The sequence below is a fragment of the Achroia grisella genome, unplaced genomic scaffold (genome assembly GCF_030625045.1).
Source record: "Achroia grisella isolate CSIRO2021 unplaced genomic scaffold, CSIRO_AGI_Agris_v1 utg241, whole genome shotgun sequence".
In the NCBI taxonomy this organism is placed as follows: Eukaryota; Metazoa; Arthropoda; class Insecta; order Lepidoptera; family Pyralidae; genus Achroia; species Achroia grisella.
This window is the reverse complement of record NW_026712734.1, coordinates 3,206,781-3,231,860: the sequence shown is the minus strand read 5'-3', so window position 1 is coordinate 3,231,860 and position 25,080 is coordinate 3,206,781. Positions and strand designations below refer to the sequence as shown.

Sequence of the window (25,080 nt, the reverse complement as noted above, 5' to 3'; positions counted from 1 at the left end):
TTGACGGGAGTTGTTGACGTTTGTGGTGTAGATGTGATGAGTGAGGCGTTGCATGACGAGTTTCTCCAATAGCTTTCCTAGGATGTTGAGGAGACCTATTGGTCTAGAGGTAAGGCTATTGGGATTGCTCTGTTGACCATTCTTTGGGATGAGTTTGATACGTGCTACCTTCCAAATCGTAGGGAAATGTCCTATCGCAAGGCATCTGTTCATGACGGCTGTGATTACTTCGGGAATGGATTCGACGACTGCAACAATGATGTCGGCGGTAAGGTGATCTGGTCCGGGAGCTTTTTTTGGATTGGATTCTTTAGCAGTTTGGAGGACTTCTTCTATGGTGAAAGGGGGTTCATTACGGGTATTGGGAGGGGGTAGATTTGATTGTATTTCTATTGTGCTCGCCCTTTTCAGAGTTCGCCCGTCAGGGACAAGAATTGAAGGATATTCTTAGGAGCGATCGTTTTTATCTCCTCGGGTCATATCAGGTCTTTTGAATGTGTTAATCCTGGCATTTCTTGCCAGTGATTCAGTGCTTCTCGTTTGGTTATTAATTTGAGATCTCCCAGTTTTAGGCAACGAGGCACACCACAGAAGGGTTCGGGGCCCAGTTGGACGGTTTTTGCCCCTAACTTTGCCAGATGGTCGGCATTCTCATTGCCTTCAATATTTGAATGCCCGGGGACCCATCTCAGTATAATATTATTTCTGCTTCCTACTTCATTTAGTAGCAGGATACAGTTTCTAATAAGTTTAGAACGGATTTCGTACGAGTTAAGTGCTAGTAGAGCAGCTTGACTGTCCGAATAAATGTATATGTTCTGATTGATGTAGTTGAGGCTTAGGATTACTTCCAGACATCTAATTAAGGCGTAAGTCTCTGCCTGAAAGATTGAGGCGTATTTTCCTAAGCCTATATAGTTGCAGATTTTGGGTTTACACCGCATATTCCACATCTACATCATCTCCTATTTTGGACCCGTCTGTAAACCAGACTAGGTCATGCTCTGAGTGAGTCGGTGTATGGTTATTTTGCCATTCGTCTCTTCCAGATATTTCGATTTTGTAATATTGTACAAAGTTACACTCTGGTGCCATGTTGTCTTCAGGCATTCCCAGAATAGGATCACTCATTATCGAGTCTTGTATAGTTTTTATGGCCAGGGAATGCCAAGATATCCTTCTTTGGGAACTTATTCTGAGCATATTGGCTTTCGCCTTTTCCTGTATAAATAAAGGAAGGGGCGTCAAGTCCAATAATGCGTCTAGAGTTGCTCCCGGCGTGGTGCTCATGGCTCCTGTAATAATCAGACAAGCAATTCTCTGTAGGCTGTTTAGCTTGGTGGCAGCTGTGGATTGGAGGGTTTTCCGCCACCAGATTGCGCAGGCATAGGTGGTAAGCGGTCTCACCACTGCTGTGTAAAGCCATAGGGCAATTTTGGGGTTAATTCCCCATCTGGGCCCCGCTACCCGTCGGCTTATTCCTAGGGATGTTTTCGTCTTTTGAGTTATGTTGTCTATGTGTGTGTTCCTTGTCAGTTTTTGGTCGAAGGTTACGCCCAGGTACTTGACTTCTTTGGAGCACTCTAATATTCTTCCATTTACTTTAGGCATGACAAGTTTGTCAAGTTTCTTCCTTTTTGTAAACGGAACAATTACTGTTTTATCAGGATTTACTGATAATTCATTTTCCTTACACCATTTAACTATGATGTTTAGTGCTCTTTGGATGCGGTCTGATATTGTTGTTGCACAGAACCCTCTGACCATGACTACTAAATCGTCTGCGTAGCCTTGTACCTCAAATTGGTTTTTGATCATAACATCTAAGAGCTGGTCTACCGTTAGTAGCCACAGCAGTGGCGATAAAACGCCTCCTTGAGGGCATCCTTTGGTAGGTCGGATTTCTAACGTTCGTGGTTTGGTACCCACGTGAAATTTTTAACCTATGTGTTAGGGAGGAAAGGGGATTGTTAGTAATGTGGTTTGATGTTATTGCTAACAATGTACCATGTCAAATTGACCTCCACGTGGTTCCCCCTGGAAATCATCCTGATAAATTCTTGGTGAATTTTCACAAAAACAACTTCATATTTACTGTAATAATAGAGTAAGCCAAGAAGGGCGTAACGTAAATATTAAGATACGGGAGAAATTTCATTTTTGAAAATATTGCTATTGCGCTTGAGTGAGGGTAGATCAGAGACTTTGAATAGAGATATGTAGGACTAAAAGGCGGGCGAGGACAGTGGACACTAGAAGCCCGAGTTAGGTTTTATGGAGCGAGTGAGTGAAAGAGTGACTGAATCTAACGATTTTAGTTGGAAGGCATGCTATAACTCAAAAAAGTATAAACCTAATATCTTCTAATAAAATATATCTGATAAAATACACACAAGTTGAAACCTATAAAAATCAATATTGACAATGCCATGAATAGACGAAGTAGTAGTAGAAGTAGTTTTTAAATGTGTTAGTACTTTTGATTCACAAATATTTATTGTAAAGTTTTGTAAGGTAGTTTGTAAGGTAGGTATTGAGTAGATGTAAAATGGAATAGAATAGAATAGAAAATCATTTATTCAAATAAACTTACATTGAAGCACTTTTGAATAGTCATTACATTTTTTAATCTACCACTCGGTCGGAAAGCTGTCTCATCACAAGAAGAACGAGCAAGAAACTTGCGTGTTGCTCTTTTAAATAATTTATTATTACTTTACATTTTTAAGTTTAAGTGTGTGAATACAAACCACCAATTAGCACTAATTCTATTAAATACTCAAATAGAAATAATATTGAATATATAACCAACTGGTTAAACAATTAATAAGAGGAAATCAGTCATAGTGATTAGAGCAGACCAGTCCCTACAAGCAGCACCCGTTCACGAGTATGACGGATGAGCCAGCCATCACTGCGCTCGACCATATTTTAGGAGCCCAATGACCCGGCCCACCACGCCGCCACAAGTCTGGACATTTTAGTGAGCATGACTACTCAAACACTAGACTACGTCAAAGCTACTTACAATTGCTATCTGATAGTTATAGTATTCACATTTTACATAAGAATGCATGCGGCAATCAATACAAAAACCGCTACGCTTTCATATTTCTAAAATCAATCAATTAAATCAAGAAAGCAATGAGAAAATTAAATTATAACGTTGTATGCTAATAAACTAGTTATTTACTTGATATGTTGTCGTCTATGAATTCGTCTATCCTGTAATAGGCTTTCTTACACAAAAATTGTTTAATATAGGATTTGAATTGCCTCTCTGTCAGATTTAGTGCAGATTCTGGCAGTTTATTATAAAATCTTACGCAATTACCATAGAATGAATTACTGACTTTATTACATTACCTATATTTTGCCAAGGCTTTCGAACTTTAAAATATTTAATTCGTATTTAAAAAAAATCTACTTTGAATTTCATCATGTAGGTAAAAATCTCATACAAATATGTATAAGGTGTTTCCCCTCCGATCGATCCCCCGTCCAATTCAAACGGGGATCAAAATACTGAGGTGAATTGGCTTAGAATCCTTAGCAGTGGAATGCTATCTGCACTCGTTCCCTATCGTCCGTTGAAGCTGTTGACAGGTCAGATGCGGCCAATAGCATTAGAGTTGTCCGAAAAAAAATATTTAAATGTCGTACCTAAGTTAGAGGCCATTAGAGGGTATTCAAGAAAAAAAATGAAATATTTAGAGCAAATTGTAGTCGTAATAAGACATTTTCATAGAATCTATAAGTATCTAGGTACTTAAGATATATGAAAAATTAAGTTTCAATTTCCTTGTAGTTCTGACTTCTCCGTCTGATCTTTGATAAGTAATATCATATTTGTTAAATAGATTTATCTACATCATCATCATCTGCTTCTTCCATATCACATTTATTTGGTACCTATTTACTTTGATTTTTAGCTTCAGTGAATATGGTATTATATATACATGGATATATATATAATACCATATTCACTGAAGCTAAAAATGCAAAGTAAAACGGTTGGATTGACCTGCGTTTTTTCACTTCTTTTTGCTTAGATTGTTCTTATTATGTGCATAATAATACAAAGAGGATATCGCTTTAAGTAATACGATGCTCAGTCTTATAGTACGATTTCTGCGTAGTAGACTTATATTTTGTTCAGATTGAGTTCGAATTATGTTAAAGTGTGTGAAATCAAAATTAAATAGCACTGTAATAAACAAAAAATATCTTACCATGAAATTAAGTGTACGGAATGTTGCTAATAAATTTCACAAAGAAGGTCAGATGCCTATTCGCCTTAAAGGATTCGATCAGATTCCTGGTCCTAAAAGTTATCCAATTTTGTACACTTTGTACAAATATTTACCATTTATTGGTAAGTAGAGTTTCTTTTCTTTTAATAATAAATTGAATTGATAACCAAGTTATAATGATATATTTTGGGCGATTACTTAAAATAACAACAATGTTTAGCTATTTATTTTCTCATCAAGGAACAGAGCCGTTTATAGCAAAGGAGCAGTGATATCGTAGAATAATAAATTGTTGTGCCTATTTATACCTTCGTAGACTTTATACAAAGCCGCTTGCTTGGATATGTCTCTTACATTTGCTTTATTTTGAAGTAAAACAACTGACTTTGTAAGCATACAGTTTAAGAAGCGTTATCTGCCGGTGAAATTAAACGGTACAGATATTACACAATGATAACGCACGAGGCACTATGTAATATTTGTAGTGCTATTCTATATCTGTGCTATTAATATTCTATATCTATGCTAGCACAAGCGATTGTTGCCACTTTCAGCCAAAAGACCCGTCAGCTTATTTGCCATTCCAGCGACATAAAAAAGGTATTCGAATAACTGGTTTCGCAGGCAGGAATTCTATATGATTTTGGACCCTGATGCTCCGTCCTCCCCATTTTATGCCATTAATAAAGATGGGATCACCCTCATATAAATAGGTATCACATGTTAATCACGGCCGACGGTTTTAAGTTTCCATTAAAGTATATGTAGATGTGCTTATCGGGGTTTCCAGGTACGTTGCTATGCAACAGATTTTATCTTTCGTTCCTAGATGATGTAGGTTTGTCTTTATTGTTTCGTGTGAAACAATAAATAATACTTTATAAAAATATTACAATAAAAATCCATATAAAAATGTGTTGACTTTACATGCATAAATAAATGGAAGGTAGAGAAAATATTAATAAAAAAAAAATACGTTCATAAATGGCTAAAATGTCTTACATGAACTTATGATTCTGGATTGAATTTGATTTTATTTGAAATAAAGAATAGTACTGGTTCTAGGTGATTATGACGCTGAAGCATTGGATAAAAACGCATGGTTCAACTGGACACGATATGGGGGATTAGTGCGAGAAGTACCAGGTGTTAATGTACTTCATGTATTTGAGCCTGATGATATCGAAGCGGTATTTAGACAGGACGATCGTTATCCAGCTAGAAGAAGTCATGTTGCAATGTTTCATTACCGTGTAAACAAACCGCAAGTCTACAATACAGGCGGGCTACTTTCGACGTAATATAATTCATAATAATTGTACCTAAATTTGTTTTCGACATTATTTATTGAGTTCAGCTTTTATTATGATATTGGAACCAAAACATATTACTCTGATATGTAAAAATATATCCCTTTTAAATACTTTTAATCTAATTCTTTTCAGTAATGGACCAGAATGGTGGAGGCTTAGAAGTACCTTTCAAAAAAATTTTACAGGACCGGAAAGTATTAAAAGCTATATCAAGACTACAGACTGTATAGTTAAAGAATTTATAAATTGGATAAAAAGGAGAAAAAGTATCTGCGAATGATGATTTTTTATACTATTTAAATAGACTTAATTTAGAAGGTGTGCCTAATATTATGAAATAGAGTCTTACTTGTAAAATATTAGAAATTATTTACCAAATCGTCATTTACTTACATACCATAGTGCAATTTCTGTAAGCAGTAGTAGGTATGTTATTTACATTTAGGTACCTAAGAGATAAGCGAGCAAAACCTGAGTATGACAAACATGAATTAAGGTATGTTAAGTCGTCTTTGACTACTAGGGACCAGAGAAAAATAAATAATTAACTATTTCTATTTATTTTACGACAGCTCATAATGTTAAATTTTATTTGTACTTCTACGAAATAACTTTTGTGTCAAAAATCAAGGTCATCAATCATCAATCATACAATTAGAATATAATATCGATTTTCATTATAATTTGTATAATTTTTAGTTATTGGTGCGGTAGCTTTCAATGAAAGGTTTCAAAGTTTTGCACCAAGTGAAGAATATACTAATTCTCGCAGTAGCAAAATTATAGCAGCTGCTTTTGGTTCAAATAGTGGTATTATGAAACTCGATAAAGGATTCTTATGGAAATTTTTTAACACGCCTTTGTATAAGAAACTAGTAGAATCCCAAGATTTCTTAGGAAAGTAAGTACTAAAGCAACTTATGTGGAAATTTATCAGATGCTTGCTATTTCAATTATATCTATTGTTAATACAATATATTATTTTTATTTTCTAGAGTATCGATGGAAATATTGCTAAAAAGGGTAAATTTTTCGATGCAAATGACATTGATTCCGACCAATCACTTCTAGCGTCTTTTCTTTTACAACCAAATCTAGATCTAAAAGATATAATTGGTATGATGGTCGATATTTTAATGGCAGCTATAGATACGGTAAATTTTAGTTTATTTTGCGGACATATTGTGTTATTTTCTTTCAGTGTTGATTAACTATCAATCTTATTTTTAGACTGCATATGCTACAAGTTTCGCTTTATACCACATATCACGAACTCCTAATTGCCAAGAAAAGTTGTATAATGAAATTTCATCGCTTCTTCCTGAAAAATATTCAGATATAACGCCAGAAATATTAACTAAAATGACCTATGTTAAAAGTACTGTAAAAGAAAGCATGAGACTAAATCCTGTCTCTATAGGTATAGGCCGTTTATTGCAGAAAGATATTGTAATAAAGGATTACTTGATTCCAAAAGGGGTATGTATATTATTTTCATGTTATGTTGAGTTTACAAAAGTACAATGCGACATATTATTGGGGAGATTTATTTTTGACAGTGTAGAATAAATTGAATGAAATATAGTTATATAAAATGAATTCTTAGAATTTATTAAAGATAATTATGGCTTATTTTCTTTCCAGACTGTCATTGTAACGCAGAATATGTTAGCATCTCGTTTGCCGCAATTTGTAAAAAACCCTTTGGAATTTAAACCAGAGCGGTGGTTGCGAGGATCACCGTATTATGAAAACTTACACCCATTTTTAACGTTGCCTTTTGGGTTTGGGCCAAGATCTTGTATAGCAAGAAGATTAGCTGAACAAAATATTTGCATAACGTTGATTAGGGTATATATTTGGATTTATTTATATGTCTAACGCAAAAGTTGTATACTTAATTATTTTTCATATTACCGATTTATTATATTTCATTTTAGGTTCTGCGTGAATTTGAATTAAAGTGGAGTGGACATGAACTTGGTATACAAACACATTTAATAAACAAACCTGATCAACCTGTGACATTATCTTTCATTAATAGATTAACTTGAACAGCGTTTGACTTTCCCTTATCACAACAATCGGTATAAATAAATAATATGTAATCAAACAACATTGTATTTTTAATTATTATATTTAAGCGAATTTGAATGATAGATTTAGAATAACGGGAGTCCTACGGGTTGTATAGGTATATAGGGAGAAGGAGCGGATATAATTGGTACATTACCTTCTACTTTCAAATTATGCTCGTTTAAAATATTTGGTAGAACCCTTTTCAAAATAATATTTTGTATGCATGTTGTTGGGAATGATATAAGTTCAGTTTTAGGTACAGAAGGAATTACAATTTTATCATCAATTGAAGGTAAATGAGGCGTAAATAGTCCTGATAAAAATGAAAGAATATTTTCTTTAGTAGACAAGACAGTTGATGACAGCGATGATTCTTTAGATAGAGTGGGCACTGCTATATGAGGTAATTCAGGCACTAAAATAGGCATATGTTCGGGTAAAAAACTAGGTATCGCTACTTCTACGGGTTCGTTTACAATATAAGGTATTGTATGAGGGGCTAGGGGTGGTAACAGTGGAGCAGCAGGTATTTCTACAGGTTTGATATTTTCTACATTTTCTTGAATGATAAGTGAAGTCTCGTCGTTAAACGCAGGCAAAGGAAGTTCAGGTAAACAATTAATCGACGATAAAGGGGTGTCCGGAATTACTGAAGGTTTTATATATTCGTGAATTTCTACTACTGGCTGGCTAGCTGACAATTCTGAACCTTGTGAAATATGTAGGGTTTCTTCAATTATCGCAGGTACATTAATTGGTGCATAGGGGGGTAACACCGGTGCTGGTGGAATATTTGTAGGGAAATTTACGTCGTTGAAATAATTAGGAGATGTATGTGTTATTTCATTGCTTTCACTAGCTTCAACAACCACAGTTGCAGGTAAAATTGGATTTAGTACTGATACAGGAACAGGAAGTTCAGGTAAAGTCAAAGGTGGCAGTTCAGGTGCAACGGGAATATTTGGCAATTTACTTAGGTCATCATTTTCTAATGATGATTGCGAAACCTCAAGAATGCATGGAACTTGAATTGGTTCTTCCATAATAACTGGAGCTGGAAGCTCAGGAATTGGAGACAGTGGAGGCAATATAGGAGCTTCTGGAATAAGCACAGAGTTATGCTCGTGCATTACATTCAATTCGGAAAGATCAATTTCAGAAACCGAAGAGGATTCGGGTATGACCTGTTCCAACACAAAATTAACTTCAGGTTTAATAATGGGCAATATGGGTGAAGCAGGAATATCTACACAATTATCTATCACATTATAATCTGGAACAACAATGGGAATTTCCGGCAAAGGTAGCGGTAGAGGTGGCAATACTGGAATTTCTGGCAAAGATGGCGGTAGAGGTGGCAATACTGGAATTTCCGGCAGAGGTAGGGGTAGAGGTGGCAATACTGGAATTTCCGGCAAAGATGGCGGTAGAGGTGGCAATACTGGAATTTCCGGAACAAGAACAGGCTTCATTTCTTGTACTATGTTGATGGAATCAGGAACAATTTCAACAAACCAGGTGGATCGTAAATTGGTCCCATTGGTTTATGATATATTGATGCTGGTTTTATATCTATTATTTCTTCTACGTGCGGCACAGGCAGATTACTTCCAGGCAAAGTTGTCTCTACAATTCTTAGAGGTTCGTCCAATACAATTTGCTCTGGAACAGTAGGCATAGATAAGGCAGGCACTAATGGTGGTGTGTTGCAATCGACCAGTGTTGGTTGTTGTACTATTCTTGGAGAGAGCAGAACTTGTGGTTTAAAAAAGACATTAGTTCCTTTTTGAATGAAGTTTGAGATAAAAGGTGACTGCCCTAATGGGCTAATTATCTCATCGGCATCATGTTTGTTCTTGGCTATGATGATTTCCGTGGGTACTTCGTATTTCAAAGGTTCGGCATTTGTTGCCCAAATACTTGTCCCTAAAAGGAATAAAAGAAGTTCTGTTCGTACCTGAAAATATAAATAAAATTTGATAATTCGAAACCTAAATCATTAGATAAATAACGAAGTATTAATATTATGTTATACCTACACTTTTTGTTATTAACTCCAGTATAACTATCTCTACTTCAACAGTTTTTTGTTATTACCACGGCAATAGTTAGCTAGTGCAGAATATTATCCTATATAGTAGTATATATTATGTTTGCCATTTATACAGTATATTATAGAGCATTTCATCATTATCGTTATTACATACTCGTAGTATGAAACAAAGTCGCTGTCGCTGTATGTCCGTCTTAATGTATGCTTAAATCTTTTAAACTACGAAACGGATTTTGAAGCGGTTTTTTTTAATAGATAGAGTGATTCAAACTGTAAAATATTAACTACTAGAGATTTATCAGTCAAGTCCACAAACGGGTACAAGTGCAGATATACACACATAGCTGTTTACACAATACTTTCAGTTGTACGATTCTAAATTCGTTGTTTATAATTAAAAAACAAACTATTGACTACTAACTACGTATATGTCTACGTTTTTTTATTATTTATTTATATACTCTTTTTTATCTCTTTTTTTTATATTATTTAACACTGTACATTTTTATTACTTATAATAATATCATTAAAAATTTATCTATGAAGTAAAATTTTCAGACTACAATATCACATTTTAAAAAAATATGTTCTGTCTATGTCGAAATTACATAGTAAAGTTTTTATATGTTCATTGTAATAATAGTACAATAGGATACAATTGAATTTACTATTAATAGAATTTTTTTAAATCGATAAATTATACGAGTATATTAAATTATTTAAATGTACTTTATATTAAAATTGTAATTAAATATATTTTCACTTACCATGATGCTTGTTCAATGTGTCTACAGGTGATTGATAATAGATTATGTTTTTTACAACAATATATACTTCCATGATTACTTAAAATAACTTGTTAATCAGGTAAAATCGTTTAGATTGGTAACAATAGTTGAAATTAAAACACGTTTATGTTGATAATTAAATTACCCGTACCATCAATGAATATATATTTAACGTATAAGCAGGGAAGACTCCAGTCTTACAAAAATTAATTAAATTTCCTATAAACAAAATCTGGAGATAAGATATTTGTTCAAAAAATGATTGATTCACATACAATACATAATTTGAATACAGGTAGCTACTTCGAAAAACGTTGTTAACATTCAAATATATCATAAGTACCTATACTGCTACAGCAATAACGATGACGACTGAATTTTGCTAGGTATATTGACTCTTTAGTTTAATGTTTTTCTTTGCCTTAGAGTTTCATCATTTCTTTTCAATAAAAGTTCATGTGCATAATTATAAAATAGAGTAGAACTTGACAAAAATGAAAGGAAGTGGAATGGAAACCCGAAATCTCCTTTTTTGTTGATGTGATAAGGAGGAGATAAGTATGGTGGTGAAGGAGGGGTGCGCGTCAAGATTTTCTTCTTCAGTTAGGGCTAGGGTGGGTAGCCATGGGGGTGGTCGTCGCCTCGTTAAGGACCAACGGGGATAGGCGCGTGTTCCCTTTTGTAGCAATACAATGAGAAGGGGTCTACATAGGCGGATCAGCGCCATCATGATCGTGGTAAACTGGGTTCCTGTAACTCTGGCTTGTGTTGGGTAAATCTTAGGATTTTTAGCCGTTTAGAGTTCCGCAGTGTTATTATGAATTCCCTGTCGATGGCGAGCTATGCAATACTATATATATATATACCGTAAAGTTATATATCTAAAATTACTGATGTTCTCGATTTGATATTTGGAATAGTTTTATATTGATTAGGGAAGGCGGCTTTTCTGCAGTTTAATTATAGTGAAAGTGTACTAATTCTTTAGGTACTACAAGAAAGGTAAGGTAAGGAAGTAGATACTAAGTTGGGACACTAAATTTCAAAATTGTCTGGCAAATTCAAATGTGTTGTTGAACGAAAGCGATTCATTTGTATGGGGTGTGTTATGATGTAGGATATCCATCTTAGATGGATAATTATTTATAACGGCACATGCATAGATAATCTACAGGAAAAATAAAATTGTTTTCTAATTGACACTACACAAACAAATATATAGGTAGTTTGGTGTAAGCCATTCCCACATTTATATTAATTTTTAAATAATTGGAATGGCAACACGAACAGCACTAAGGATATCATATTATCATGTGACATTCGTGTTACCACTCCTGCGTTGCCATTCTAGAGAACTAAGATGTCGAGCTTTTATGCTGAAATTTCACTGTGTTATCTATCTGTTGATCGAAAAATATCTTAAAAATAAGAGTATACATAAAGGCAGAAATATATGTGTTTTTATTATTTGTTTTTATCTCATATCTTTATTATCTTTATTACTTAATGGCTAAAAATAAATGGCTTGACTTGCATTTCTAATTCAAATTCAAAAATTATTTATTCATGTAGGATATATTAGACGTCAAATTTTTTACATTACCTACATTTTTAATTTTTTTTTACCGTTTAGTTCAGTATATAAATCATATTGAACATTTTATTATTATTTTTTAAAAACTAGTTTACTTACAATGTATATTTATGTAGGTGTCTATGTCTAACATTAAAAGAAAATATCGTGCATGATCAACTATTGCCATGCACGCTCGTTATTCAAGTAATCGTTTAGTGAGTACTATAGGCATTGCTCAGTAATTATTTTTGATTACTGATTTATTTACCAGTATATTCTTTAGTATATACCAGATATTGTAAATTTTTATACCTATTCCCATAAAAGACCTAGTGACTTTTTCTAAACGATACTTGGGGACAGCAAGTATATAGGCATATTCCCAACTATTCATAAAAATACGACTTTATAATATATGTAACGGCAATATTATATTGAAGGTGATAGGTTAATTTTAATAATATTGAATACTAGGATATTAGATATGTGATAATAATCTAGATAATTTGGATGTTCTCAACCGGATTTTTAAATAGTTATCAAGACAAACCTGTACACATGTAATTTAAGCAAAATTTTACGCAATTAAATACCTACGAGTCATATTCAATTTATCTATAATTGACAATTTAAAAAAAATGGTAGCCATAAATTAAATAACAATTTAATAATTATGTAATATACGTGTTTATTAAGTAGCAGTAATGAATAAGAGTATTATAGCATTCAGGTTTAGTGGTTTAATACCAATAGATCCTAAACAAAGTAAATGTTAATGTGACCGACACTGGAACTTTGTGTGTCATTTGTGACTCTCTGTTGTTGACAGACAATATGATCGTAGAATTAAAAATAAGTTGTAGGTAGTAAAATAATATGTGCATAAGGTAAAAGTAATTTATATGAACAAACACTTTTAACTTCGACATTTGGATTACTCATGAAAAGAGTAGACTCTCCTAATTGTCAAACTTGTGGTGGTATTGATGATGTTCAACATCTGTTGATGGAATGCGTCAAGAACAACACTGAAAAACTTCTACTAAAAAAAATAAATTTAAACAAAATTAATTTAGGAATATTTCAGAGTATTTTATCAGAACCTGCATCAAAAGAATCGGTATTAATTTATAAATTTGTAGATAAAAGTAGGTAAGATTTGTTTTTATAGTAATTTAAAGTTTAGATGTTATGTAATTGATTAAGAAGACAACACGGAGCTAACATGCTCACTATTGTGCTAAGCTCCTAAATAAATAAAGAGATATAAAAAAAAAACTTCGACATTCTTAAACCGATGGTCAAGGCTAATTGGGAAGGATATATTTGATCTAGATCTGGAGGAAATATTTGTCTAGCTTTTAAATGAATGAACATTTTACAACTACCCCGTCCGGAAATAGATCGTCAGTATACTCGTATGTTACTTTTATTCTAGAAGACCTGTACTTTGTCTGCGTTGAACAATGGGCATAGGTAAATATACATTATCTGAGATTACATTGTATGAGATATATATGACAGGCTATGTTCGTTCCCGTGACGCTTATAATCATATCATTCATTCATTAAGATCCGTTCAGTCGTCTATACGGGAAAAGGTAACAAATAGTTATACTTTTGCATTTGTAATTAATAGTATAGGCAAACTGTCTTAGAAAATCTAGATTGTATTTGAATAGTTATATTTAATAACAGTTACATATATTTAATAACCGTTTTATAAGATACCTATCACTGACCACAAATATGTTATCACATTCACACGATAAGATTTTAATATGTTTTAAATTGTGTCCATAATTAAGGATATATTAACATTTAGGATATAAGGACAGGAAAATATTTTGACCAGCAGTATTTTCATCACAGACGCTACTAAAACTACAATGGTAAGCAACGAAAATATTTCTTATTTTTTTTATAATACTGAGATAAATAATACAATGCAGCCTAACAATGCGAACAATAAAACATTACTGATATCGCTAACACTTTTATTACGACTCATAATAGGTATTGAATAGATTAAGCTCTAATATATCATACATTTCATAAATTTTATTTTACCTACTTTCATATAGTAGATATATTTTTGACATAGCCAACCTTTAGTTATCATATCATAATGATTATAATAGTAGCTCCAAAACATCGGAAGCCTCCAGAGACATAATCTCGGTAATATCTTGTTATGTATGTATGTATGTATGTATAACAAACTTATTAAGTATATTTATTAAACATAATATTTTTCTAGAATTGGGAGGCTAGCTGGTGGTGTAAACTAATAAAAATAACTATTTAAAGGGTCAAATATGTTTGCTTAGCATGGCGATTCATTTAAATAAAATTATTTATTAAAAATATACCTTAATATACCAATTATAATATGTGACTTTTAGTACCCAGCCGCTCGGCACTTTCTAACTACGAGAAATAAAGATTTAGAAGATTTATAAAGAACATCAACCTCTCGATAGATCAGTTTCAGGATGAGATGGGTTTAAACAATCGAAATTATTAATTTCCAGATGTTCCTGTTAGCTGTCCTGTTCATAGTCGGAAGAGGTTTAGCTTTGCCAACTAATCCAGGTCTAGATTTAGAAATACCTTCAGTTGAGCTTGTCGCGCCATTGGGATACAATGATGATGTTTTGCATACCAATTTACCCATAGTAGTAGATGATGAATTAAAGAGTCATGAAAAGGAAGAGAATGAACATAAAGAAGGAACTGTTATTCCAGAAGCGCCTGTATTGCCGCCTCTTGAGCTCGCAATTGTAGAGAATTCCGAGAAATCTAAGGAAGTAGAAGGTTATAAAGAAGAATCCGAACATCGTGAAGACGGACCCGAAGAGCCCAAAGATGAGCTTGAAGGGAATAAAGAGGAATCCGAACATCGTGACGACGGAGCTGAAGAGCCCAAAGAGGAGCTTGAAGGGAATAAAGAAGAATCCGAACATCGTGAAGACGAAGCTGAAGAACCCAAAGAGGAGCTTGAAGTGAATAAAGAGGGTGAAAATCACGAGGAGGAGAATAGGGAAGATGAAAAATCTACCGATTCTAAACCAGAAACTTCAAAAGAACCTACAATCCAGATTTGGTCTTTACTCCCATCACTTCCCTTCTCTTTTCCATCATTACCGATCTCTTTCCCTAACATCCACTTTCCATACTTTTCAACGATATTTTCCCGACCCAAAGCTAGTGAGAGTGACATTAGTAGATACCGTGAGTTATATATTCCTGTGGCATGGGAATGAAATAAGTTGTTATAAATATAACAGAGGATATTTATACTTTACGCAGTTCTTTGATAATATTTTGTTACAGTATTTAGAATTAACGATGTCTAATAAAAAATAAAACAATATATATTTATACTCAAACTAAGCAAACCCTGTACTATGGATACTATACACAGCTGTCTTATATTTAAAATTATAGTAGGTAGTTATTAGTTAACACAATATTAAGTCAGTTAGTTATTTTTATGTATTTCTTAGCAAGACGTTTTTATTTATGTAGATGTATGTGTATGGAAGAGCGTCGTGGCCTAATAGTTTACTACCCAAAATTAGACCCAAGACATTGTGACAATAAATCTGGCTGATACTGGGTCTCCAATGAATTCGAGAGATGGCCTTACGCTCGCCCCATCCATTTGTATTCAAATATACCGAGTGAAAAGTGGGCAAATCAACATTGACAATTAACACAAAGGTATAAAGTATAATAAATATAGCATTGCACTACTCCATTTGGGGTAACAGTCGTGACGCTGTGATATGTTTTAAGTATATGTATGTGGTTTACATTGGCTGAAAGGAAAAGTTAATATCTATCTCTTTCGCTGTGTAGATTTTTACGAGAAATAAGATCTATAAGCATACATAATGTACACGATTGCATAAATAAAGGTGACATCATTGTAATAAAGCCATATCTATTTTATCCTTTATTAGATTTGTAAATTAATTACTCTCATAACTGTACTTAACAATAATAAATATTTATAATAAAAAGTACAAGAGGATATTAAATATTAATTTTTGATTAATATCAAAAGACAAATAAAAGCCCTTTTTAAAAAAATATCTCTGTTCTCGTTTATTATTCCTTCTTATAAGTGTAAAATTTAAAATTCAATATCTAAGTCATTTTCCAAAGTCGTCACCAGACCATGGGGATAAAGTAGGCACAGATGATGGTGGTTGACCGTGCTTTGTAGATACTCGATCTTGAGGTGTATTTAATTTGCTTTTATTAGGCCAATCAAACTTATGGTTACCTCTTGATAAAAAAGGCAAGTCATTTGAAGCGTCCCTACGTTGTTGGTCGGAATGAGGAACCTGTTCGTATTGATTATTATTAGGCATAATACCATGTTTTGCCCATTGGAACGCAGGAGCCTGTGTGGGTTTTACAGTTTGTAAGTTTGGTTGATAGTACTGATCGTAATTTGCGTTGGAAGAATAATATGACGGCTGTTGTTCTTGGTATGTTCCAGATAGATCCATCCATTTTGGTGTGGATGGCGGTGGTGGTAAACTCGCAGGTAAATGATTGTTTATAATTTGGTTCCAATTTTGATCGTCATAAGGTTTAGCTATTGTTTTTGTTAACTGTTGATTATCACGAGGCATAGGTACTTGCTTCCGTTGAAAATCCGAAAAATGTTCTGGGTAATTGTTAATGCTAGTCACTATGGGTGTAGCATGAGTTGTGGTAGATTTTTTGTTCATGTATTTTCCCATGTCTTCATCTCGTATATCCACGTGAGCAGGTTGATCATTTCGTAGGTGTTCAAAGTTATAATACAAATTAGACGGCCTACGTAAATCTCTATTATACATGTTTTCCATTTGATTATTTACGTTGTCATCTTGTCTATAGTCATTAGAAAGTTGTGCGATTGCTGATGAGGTAAACAGCAAAACAATTGTAAGCGGTATCATTTTTCTGTAAAGATTATAAAACGATTATTATCATGATTAGAAAAACATTTCTGTCAAAAACCTATTAGTACTAAAATTCTTTACCGAATAATTTATATAACTATTATACAATCTAGACGAGAATTACTTCGGTTTCGACAAAAAAGATGAAAATCAGTGAATACACCAATTGCTTCACAGTAAATATATAACTATTTATAACATTATCAGTTTTGAAATCAGCTCAGCCCAGAAATAATCCGTATTTATAAACACAGAAATTGTCTAAATGAAATGATTGTCTTACCTTGCTTACTGCTAAATCAAACTAACCTAAATTGGCTGTATGTAGAGCTATATAAAGATTTGAGTTAGGGAGAAATTGTATTAAAACAAGTATTATAAGATAATTTACTCTAATTAAGGTAATTACTTAATTATAATTACAATTCAATGGATTCCGAATATATTACATAAATGTAATAAATAATAAATACAAAAAATTGTTAACAAACATTTATTTTCACGAATTTATATTAGTCAACATAGATATATTTTGAAATATAATATATAGAAGGAGTATACTTAATTATAAATAGAGAATATTGAGATAATTATACTATTAAAGATATTATTTTAATTCTAAATTAAGACCCATTAGTCACTGCAACAAGTTGACATTAAAATATTGCAAATGTAATATCGATTAATAGCAAATTATTAGCAGTGACAAATATCACACACCCAGGATAAGAAAATAATATACACTTATATAACAATTGAAACATGTTGAAATTAATAACCTAGTTCATAGAAACTTTAAATAAAATGATAGTGACACAGTTCAAGGGTAAACGTTACATAGCAGTTCTTCTTCTTGAAAGTAAATAAATAAAAATATTACAAGAAAATAAAATATATTGTTAACATCTGTTTTATTACATATTTTGCGAGATAAATCCCCTGTATAATACTATATTTCAATATTAGAGTATCATCATTTCAACATTCACTGCTGTAGGTATATAGGCCTTTCTCTTTATTTCTATTCTTTCTTTTGCTGCACATGCAGAAGACAAAAAAATATATAAGTACCTACCATACAACATATGATTTAGTACAATACTTATATTTTTGGTATTAAAGCACTTACCTAAGCCTACATGATTTTTTGACTCTGTGTTGTGCCTTATATAAAATACCTACATTTTATTGGGCTTATCGCGAAAAAGACTCGTAATAGCTTTTCTGCTTTTATGGTGTATCTATGTAGGCGAAAATACGGTGAGACTACAAAAGGTAATGCATAATAAGTTCATTGACCTTGTATTTAAATTATCATCAATGTCCATATTTGTTTTAAACATATAATACAAAAATATATAGATTGACGTCTGCCTTGCTGTTTTTTGCCTATAGATTACATTTCAATATTTTCTTAGAAATTATAATTTATTGATAACATAGACAATTACAGTATAATGGCACTGAGATTATTAATTAATTAAGTACCTACATTTAAATAATACACCTACCTAAATGTTAAAGATATGAATATACTCGTATAACATATTATCTAAATAAGCATCGTTTGTTCTAAATATGCTAAACAAAGTACTCAATGTAAAATTAAGTAGTGGCTAAGAATTCGCATCGTTCGAGTAAATAAATCGTTATGTCTCCTATAATACATTCGCATGAACTAGCAATACTGATTAATAAATTATTAGGTAACTTCAATTTTAACACTATTGTAGATAATAACAATAATTCTACAGATAATTTATATCAATCTATGGGCCGTGGATCATAAGGAGTGGCATCATGTCCAACATATCTGTTGTTTTTACGAATTTGAAAGCCTTCGCCGGGAGCAGTGTTGTAATATATGACGCGGCGAATACCAAACGGATCTATGTAACCGAAGCTTCCAGTTCGGTCATGGGAGCTCCCCGTTTCTTCTTCATGGTACTGTTTGGGTAAATAATATCTAAAGCCGTTTTGTCTGAAGGCGATTCCGTCATATTGAGGGAATTGAGGTGTATATCCATCGCCAAGTCTAACTTTAGGTCGTTGTCTTCTTAACCAGTCATCGGCATGTCTATATGAATTGGGATTAAACACATCAAATCGTCTGTATGGTGTACTGTCACTTGCAAAATAACCATCATCAATTGTGTTAGTATTTGAAGAGTCGTAATCGTAAGGAATGGAAGACGGTGAAGCTTCTGCAGCAGTAATTGGTGGCACAGTAGGCCTAAAATTAAACGGAGTAGAAGATATATCAATTGAGTTAGGAGATACAGTAACGTGGGGCAATGGCGTGGAGGTTGGATATGATGGAGGTGGAGGAGTGACTGAGACTTCAGAAGGAAAAGAGTGGGGTGGTGATAATGTGGATGAAAGTTGGAAAGGTACTGGCGTGGTAGAACTGACACGAGCTTGATTTAATGAAGATGCTGGTGTCACGCCGTAACCAGAGTCTGTAGGGGCCGTTTTAGCAATTTTCAAGGATTCCTGGAACATATAGTTGTAAATTTGTAATATATTGCAAGGATCAATAATATGTCTTAAAAATAATATTTAATTATAATTCTTTCACTTCAAATATAACGTGATTTACATAATCAGTTCGTGCAGGACACTGATTATATTTCAAGCTGTAATAATTAATGTAAACGTATATTAACTCAAACGAATCTAAAAATACCGGATTTCATTCCGAATAATCAGTCCTTTTAATTTAGAAAATGCACTTCCTCAATTATTTACAAATTACTTTGAAATTTGAACTATGAGAGTACATTTGGAGATTATTTTTTATTGACTATGCACTGTTGGTTTATTTTGGTAAAGTAAATAAGTTGGTGATGTAGGAAGTACCTGTTTATATGAACTAGTCATATAAAGAGGTATTTGCTACCTTAACGGTTCACATTATAAAAAGTCGGTAATGTCATCTATCATGGAATGCAGAAAGAAAAATAAGTAACTTACTCCTATTGGTCTATTTTGACCAACATAAACTGTTTTGGACTTGTAAATTCGGTAGCCTTCATGATCCGCTATATAGTCCTGGAGACGCAGGTATCCGTCGGCGCCTACCCATCCTGTTGTACCTGCAATGTTATTAGTTAACAAGTCTTAGTTAGAATATTGATGATTGTTAATGTAGGTTCTATAATAATATCTTATTAAGTAGGTATATAATATTCAACTCAAATGGATATTACATAGAATTTAATTACAGAATTTAATTTCCTGTCAAAAGTCATTAATTCTTGTTATTAATTTAACTTTTATATTACGTTAACACTTTAAACACTATATAGCTTGAGCACAGTTTGACAAATCGACATCGAATAGGGAATAAAGATTGTCGACTATGCAAAGGCATACGCAGTGTAGAACAATGTTCACAAGATCTTAAAAATATGGCAGTGAGTCAAGGATACTGATGGCTCATGACTACTTTGTGGTCTAATAAGCTGAATAGTCTAAATGTATCAGCGATCGAGTTACTTGGAATTATTTAGCTCTAATGATAATTGTTATAAATATAGATATAAGTACTAGCCGAGTCCACAAACGTTGTTATGCCATATGAATTAAAATCGCTAATAAAAAATTGGGGTTGGTAAAAGAATAGTGAAAATGTAAAAAATCGATCAAGCCTTTTCGGAGGATTATGGTAACAAATATTGTGATACCAGATTTTATATGTAAGATAACGGATAATATTCCAAATGTAATGACGGATAACGTACCAACGACGGATCCATCTTTGAGTCTTCTCTCTTTCCGATACTGTCCATTATGAGTTTGGTAGAGAAAATACCGTTCATCGTCCTCGTCTGTTTGTATGTGGAACTGGTCGGGATCTTGCTGCGGGCTATACCCGTCTAACGCTGCCAAGGCCCCACACACCCACACCTAGAAAAGATAAATCAGAGAATATAACGACTGATATAGTTTAATACAATTTGAAGGTTAGAAAGGAGTCGTTGCATCATTGTTATTCGATGAAACTAATGGGGTTTATCTAGTTTCTAGGTTGATTAGAATTACCGGATATTTGTGATAATATGGACCCTTTCTTGCTTTCGTCTCATCTCTCATATTTTACACATAGTCTGTACGGGACTGGTGATTATGAGACTTAAGAAAATTAACGTACGCAAATACTAACTACTAATAGTTTCTACATACATCTTTTATGTATATAGAAACTGTTTGTAGTGCTATTCTCGATGTCAATCTCATAAAGACTCTGGCGTGAAGATACTCTACTTCTGCTATAATGCAGCTTTATTTAATATGTAAGATGTGCTAGATTAGAGAGATTGGTAGTATAATCATTCGATATTGTATCTCAACAGATATTTTGGTAAATATGATTATTTCTATATGGCTACATTATTTTGTTTTTGCCTTTTAAGTGTGTCTTTATCTCACTTGTCTGAAAATAAAAGTTAGTTAAAGAAATAAATAGATTTCCGGAAGAATTGGCAAGGTGATCTAGTACGTATGGCACTCATAGGCTATATTGAATATAAATAAAGACTGCCGTATGATCACAATTACAATCATTGTTTTTACATTATTGAAATTATCGTTTTGGCTATGTGCATTCATGAATTAAAAACTAAGTTTATTTTGTTACTAATATATAACATAACATAATGTTTGTAATATAATTTATAATTGAGGCGAATGTGTTGAATATTGAATATTTTTCATAAAGTCCAACACATGAATCAATGGTTATGTTAAAGAGTTCCCTTCTTATTGCGCAATGTAATTTCAGTACCTCCATATTTAATAGTTAGGTTTACACAAGGTTTGCAGTAGTCGATTAGTATACTCTGTTACACTCTTTAGAATCATAAATTGTTAGTTGGCTGAGTGTGGGAGTTAGGATTGTAAGTAATAATGTATTAGTAGTAGTGTCAAGGACTACGTCAATTGACTAATTGTTAATGTGCATTTGGATTTACACTGACTGCATGACTACTAACAATAATTGCTGTATTGTAAAATACAGCGAACAGTGTAAACACTTGTAACTAGTCAGATTAATATAATTTAGCTACTTATTACATAATCAGTTTAAAACATTACAGGTAATTTATATCACATTTTTAAAAGACTTTTACCAAGAGAATTTGCGATTACAGGTTGGTTCCGCTTATTAGACCTTAATAAATATAGATAAATAGAAAATTTAATTTCATCATACAACATATACACTTCATTTATTATATACATTTACTAATATTTCATAGCTTTTCTTTATTTTTAACCTAAATAAAAATAATTTAACTTTAGTAGATTCATAACATGATTTAATGCCGAGATACAGTGTAAAACATTTTATATAACGTTTTCGTGTAATAAATCATATACTAGTTTCATTCACTTAACCTCTTAGTATAATTTTTTTGGTAATACATCCACAAATGAATAAATTATTACATAAATTAATTTATTGGCGTTCAGTAATATCTTATTTATCCATTATTTACATGTAAGGACCCTTATAGTATTTTAAATAGTTTTAAAATACTATAAGGGTCCTTTTAATTGATGATTTCGTTAAGGCGATAATTCAATAATTCATTAGTATTGCGACTCTTATTATTCTGATATGCATTGTTTTTATTGAGATGTCAGTGTTGTCTCGATGTGCAGCATCCGTAAAATCGGGCAGTCGTTTGTGAGAAACAATGGATTTGCCACGAATTAGAGACGGATTCAGTAATTTGCTGAACAATAGATGCCAACCGAGCCCTGAAGGCCGGGATGTAGCAACAAAAACTCACAGGTCTATTAATATGTAAGAAATACAAGGAAAGTCAACAAAACTATGCAACAAACGCTTTAAATAATATTTAGTTATTTTGTTACGCTTATTCAAGAAGGTCTTTGAAATGAATATAAAAAATAATTGTGGTGAACACTCTCACTCCTTTGAATTACATATAAAAGATTTAACGTTTATGGATTTAACAAAAATTGCAATAGGCATAATTTACCTAAAATGCTATTTATATTGATTGACGTTAGCTAATCAATACATTCAGGAAGTAAATAAAAACAGAATAATTATAATTTATTATTACTTCAACCTTATTCATGGTAGCCTCATGGAATGATAAATATTAAAAGGCCTACGACATACTGCCGTTACCTCGGGATGATACGTGGGCAGACCACAAAGGACCTACGCGGAAACATTCTCACGCATGTTAGATTAGGCACAGACATGATAACAAAAAACCTAAATCCATACGTTTCTAGTTGTTTGAACGTTGCGAAAACTTACGTCTTCAAGTGATTACTTCCGTGACTTAAGATATTGTTTTTTTTTCACGAGGAAACTCAGACAGTGCTGATTTCAAAATCACGTTTGACTAACTGAGGTGCAAGTACAACAGCAATTTACATGCCAATGGAGATATCCTTTTGTTTTGTTGTTACAACGCGCGTCATTTTAGTATTAACGAGATTTGAATACAATTTGATTAGTCAAGCTGTTCACGCACAAAATCAGTCACGACGCTTCGATGATTCGGTTTGATGAATGAGGTAATATTATATTTCCGCCCCTTTACTAGTACGAATTATCAAAACATAGATACACTAATTGAGGAATAATAATTATTTATTGTAAAGTTTGTAAAGGTTTATTACTTATTTATGAAAATTTCATTATCAACTATAGATCTTCTGCATGGCTATCGTAGCCTCACCTATTTTAGGAGCAGCTAGGCGCAATACGAGGCATGACATCTTCCCATCTAGGTCTCCGATATGTTAAAGCAAGAGGTATCACTGGTATCATAACAATGTGATGATTGTAGTTGTATTCATGTATATAGGCGACGGTTATGTATTTGTAAATGTTTTCAATTAAATACATATAAATAGCTATAAGAGAACGTAACTTAATATTGAGACAGGTAACTTTTTATTTTTATGCTATAGACAAAAGCCATCGGCTCAATACTACTTATACTATGCTGTGTTAAGTATTGGGTGTGCTTACCCAATAAAATTATTAATCATATTGTAAATAGGTAATTTGTAATGCGTCCGGCCATATTTAACATCTGTTATTAGCAGGAAATAAAATAAATGCAGTATTCATTTGTGAAATGTTAATTGTAATGGTGATATGTCAATATCTATTTTCACATTATACAGGCCACAGGGCATGTGTGATACTTTTATAAATTTATATAATATTTTTGATAAACATTGAGTATACTATGAATATCAATCACAGAGCCAAAGTGATGATGTTCAAATCTGTTTTAAATAGTGAATATTATTTGCCAAAATAATTTGGATCTCCATTACTAAAAGTAACTCTGCAAATTGATCTAGAGTGTTTAGTATTACGAGTACATATTAATTATGTAGTTTAATGTACTTTAGATTAATGAATATTACCGAAAAATATAATATACAGTAAGTAATCGAAAGGTTAATATTAAATTAAAATCGTACGGTATGGCCAATTTTTTATCGTTTGTCTCTTTGTACGTCAAATAGAAAGATCAGGGGTCAAAACAAGAATTTCACATAACAATAATTCCTTGTCATGACAAATTCACAAATTTAGAAAACATTACTAATGGGAAAGATAACTGCTAGTCAAATTGTATACTCTAGCCTTAAACGGAATATTTTAAAATTGACAAAATAAAGTTGCTCTAACAGGAAATACTAAAATGGCTTACTAATGGTTTACTCATAAAATGGGTGACGATGAACAAGTTAACAAAAACAAATAAAAAAATTTGGTAAAAACAAACTTTGTTGTTAGAAAAACGATAGTCGGTCTGACAGTTTAATTAATATAATAAACAACTAACGCATATTATTAATTAAATTTAGAATATCTTCTCATCTGCTCAATGAAAAAGAATTTATAGTAGCTAATTCCATGACTTGACCTAAGGTAGATTTTGAGTGCAATAATCGAACTATTTAATACACAGCCATATAATAATTATAATTCAGGATAATTTACATAATAAGCAACGCTTTTTTATGTGTAGGTACTGGATATA

General features: G+C 32.6%; 4 protein-coding genes and 1 pseudogene across 4 annotated transcripts in view; 2 read left to right on the top strand and 3 right to left on the bottom strand.

The window, feature by feature from the left end:
- The first annotated feature begins 4,139 nt into the window (after positions 1-4,139).
- Positions 4,140-7,649, top strand: LOC131842467 (cytochrome P450 302a1, mitochondrial-like; annotated as a pseudogene).
- A 79-nt stretch (positions 7,650-7,728) lies between these two features.
- LOC131842648 (titin-like) lies at positions 7,729-11,213 on the bottom strand. Its single transcript, XM_059191218.1, has 3 exons — positions 11,004-11,213; positions 9,161-9,602; positions 7,729-9,086 (listed from the first exon to the last, which is right to left on the bottom strand). Exons 1-3 carry the CDS (start codon positions 11,211-11,213, stop codon positions 7,729-7,731), a joined length of 2,010 nt encoding a protein of 669 aa, XP_059047201.1.
- Positions 11,214-13,798: 2,585 nt separating this feature from the next.
- LOC131842613 (high mobility group nucleosome-binding domain-containing protein 5-like) lies at positions 13,799-15,739 on the top strand. Its single transcript, XM_059191190.1, has 2 exons — positions 13,799-13,954; positions 14,597-15,739. The coding sequence occupies exons 1-2, from the start codon at positions 13,952-13,954 to the stop codon at positions 15,326-15,328; spliced, it is 735 nt and encodes a 244-aa protein (XP_059047173.1). The 5' UTR covers positions 13,799-13,951; the 3' UTR covers positions 15,329-15,739.
- A 431-nt stretch (positions 15,740-16,170) lies between these two features.
- Positions 16,171-17,023, bottom strand: LOC131842617 (uncharacterized). The gene has a single exon (XM_059191195.1). It carries the CDS (start codon positions 17,021-17,023, stop codon positions 16,223-16,225), a length of 801 nt encoding a protein of 266 aa, XP_059047178.1. The 3' UTR covers positions 16,171-16,222.
- Positions 17,024-18,579: 1,556 nt separating this feature from the next.
- Positions 18,580-25,080, bottom strand: part of LOC131842549 (uncharacterized) — a 36,798-nt gene continuing 30,297 nt past the window's right edge. The window contains exons 3-5 of the mRNA XM_059191120.1: positions 20,770-20,935; positions 20,000-20,121; positions 18,580-19,519 (exon numbers count right to left, since the gene is read on the bottom strand). Of these exons, the coding sequence (XP_059047103.1) occupies positions 18,791-19,519; positions 20,000-20,121; positions 20,770-20,935 (1,017 nt within the window). The 3' untranslated portion in view covers positions 18,580-18,790. The remainder of the gene's footprint in view (positions 19,520-19,999; positions 20,122-20,769; positions 20,936-25,080) is intronic.

Excerpts from the sequence above, each read along its gene's own strand:
- LOC131842617 (XM_059191195.1), bottom strand. The coding sequence starts at position 17,023 with ATGATACCGCTTACAATTGTTTTGCTGTTTACCTCATCAGCAATCGCA.
- LOC131842648 (XM_059191218.1), bottom strand. The coding sequence starts at position 11,213 with ATGGCGCTGATCCGCCTATGTAGACCCCTTCTCATTGTATTGCTACAA. Across the intron at positions 9,603-11,003 it reads AACAAAAAAGGAGATTTCGG|GTACGAACAGAACTTCTTTT; the intron begins GTTTCCATTCCA and ends TTATATTTTCAG. Across the intron at positions 9,087-9,160 it reads ACCAATTTACGATCCACCTG|TATTGCCACCTCTACCGCCA; the intron begins GTTTGTTGAAAT and ends CGGAAATTCCAG.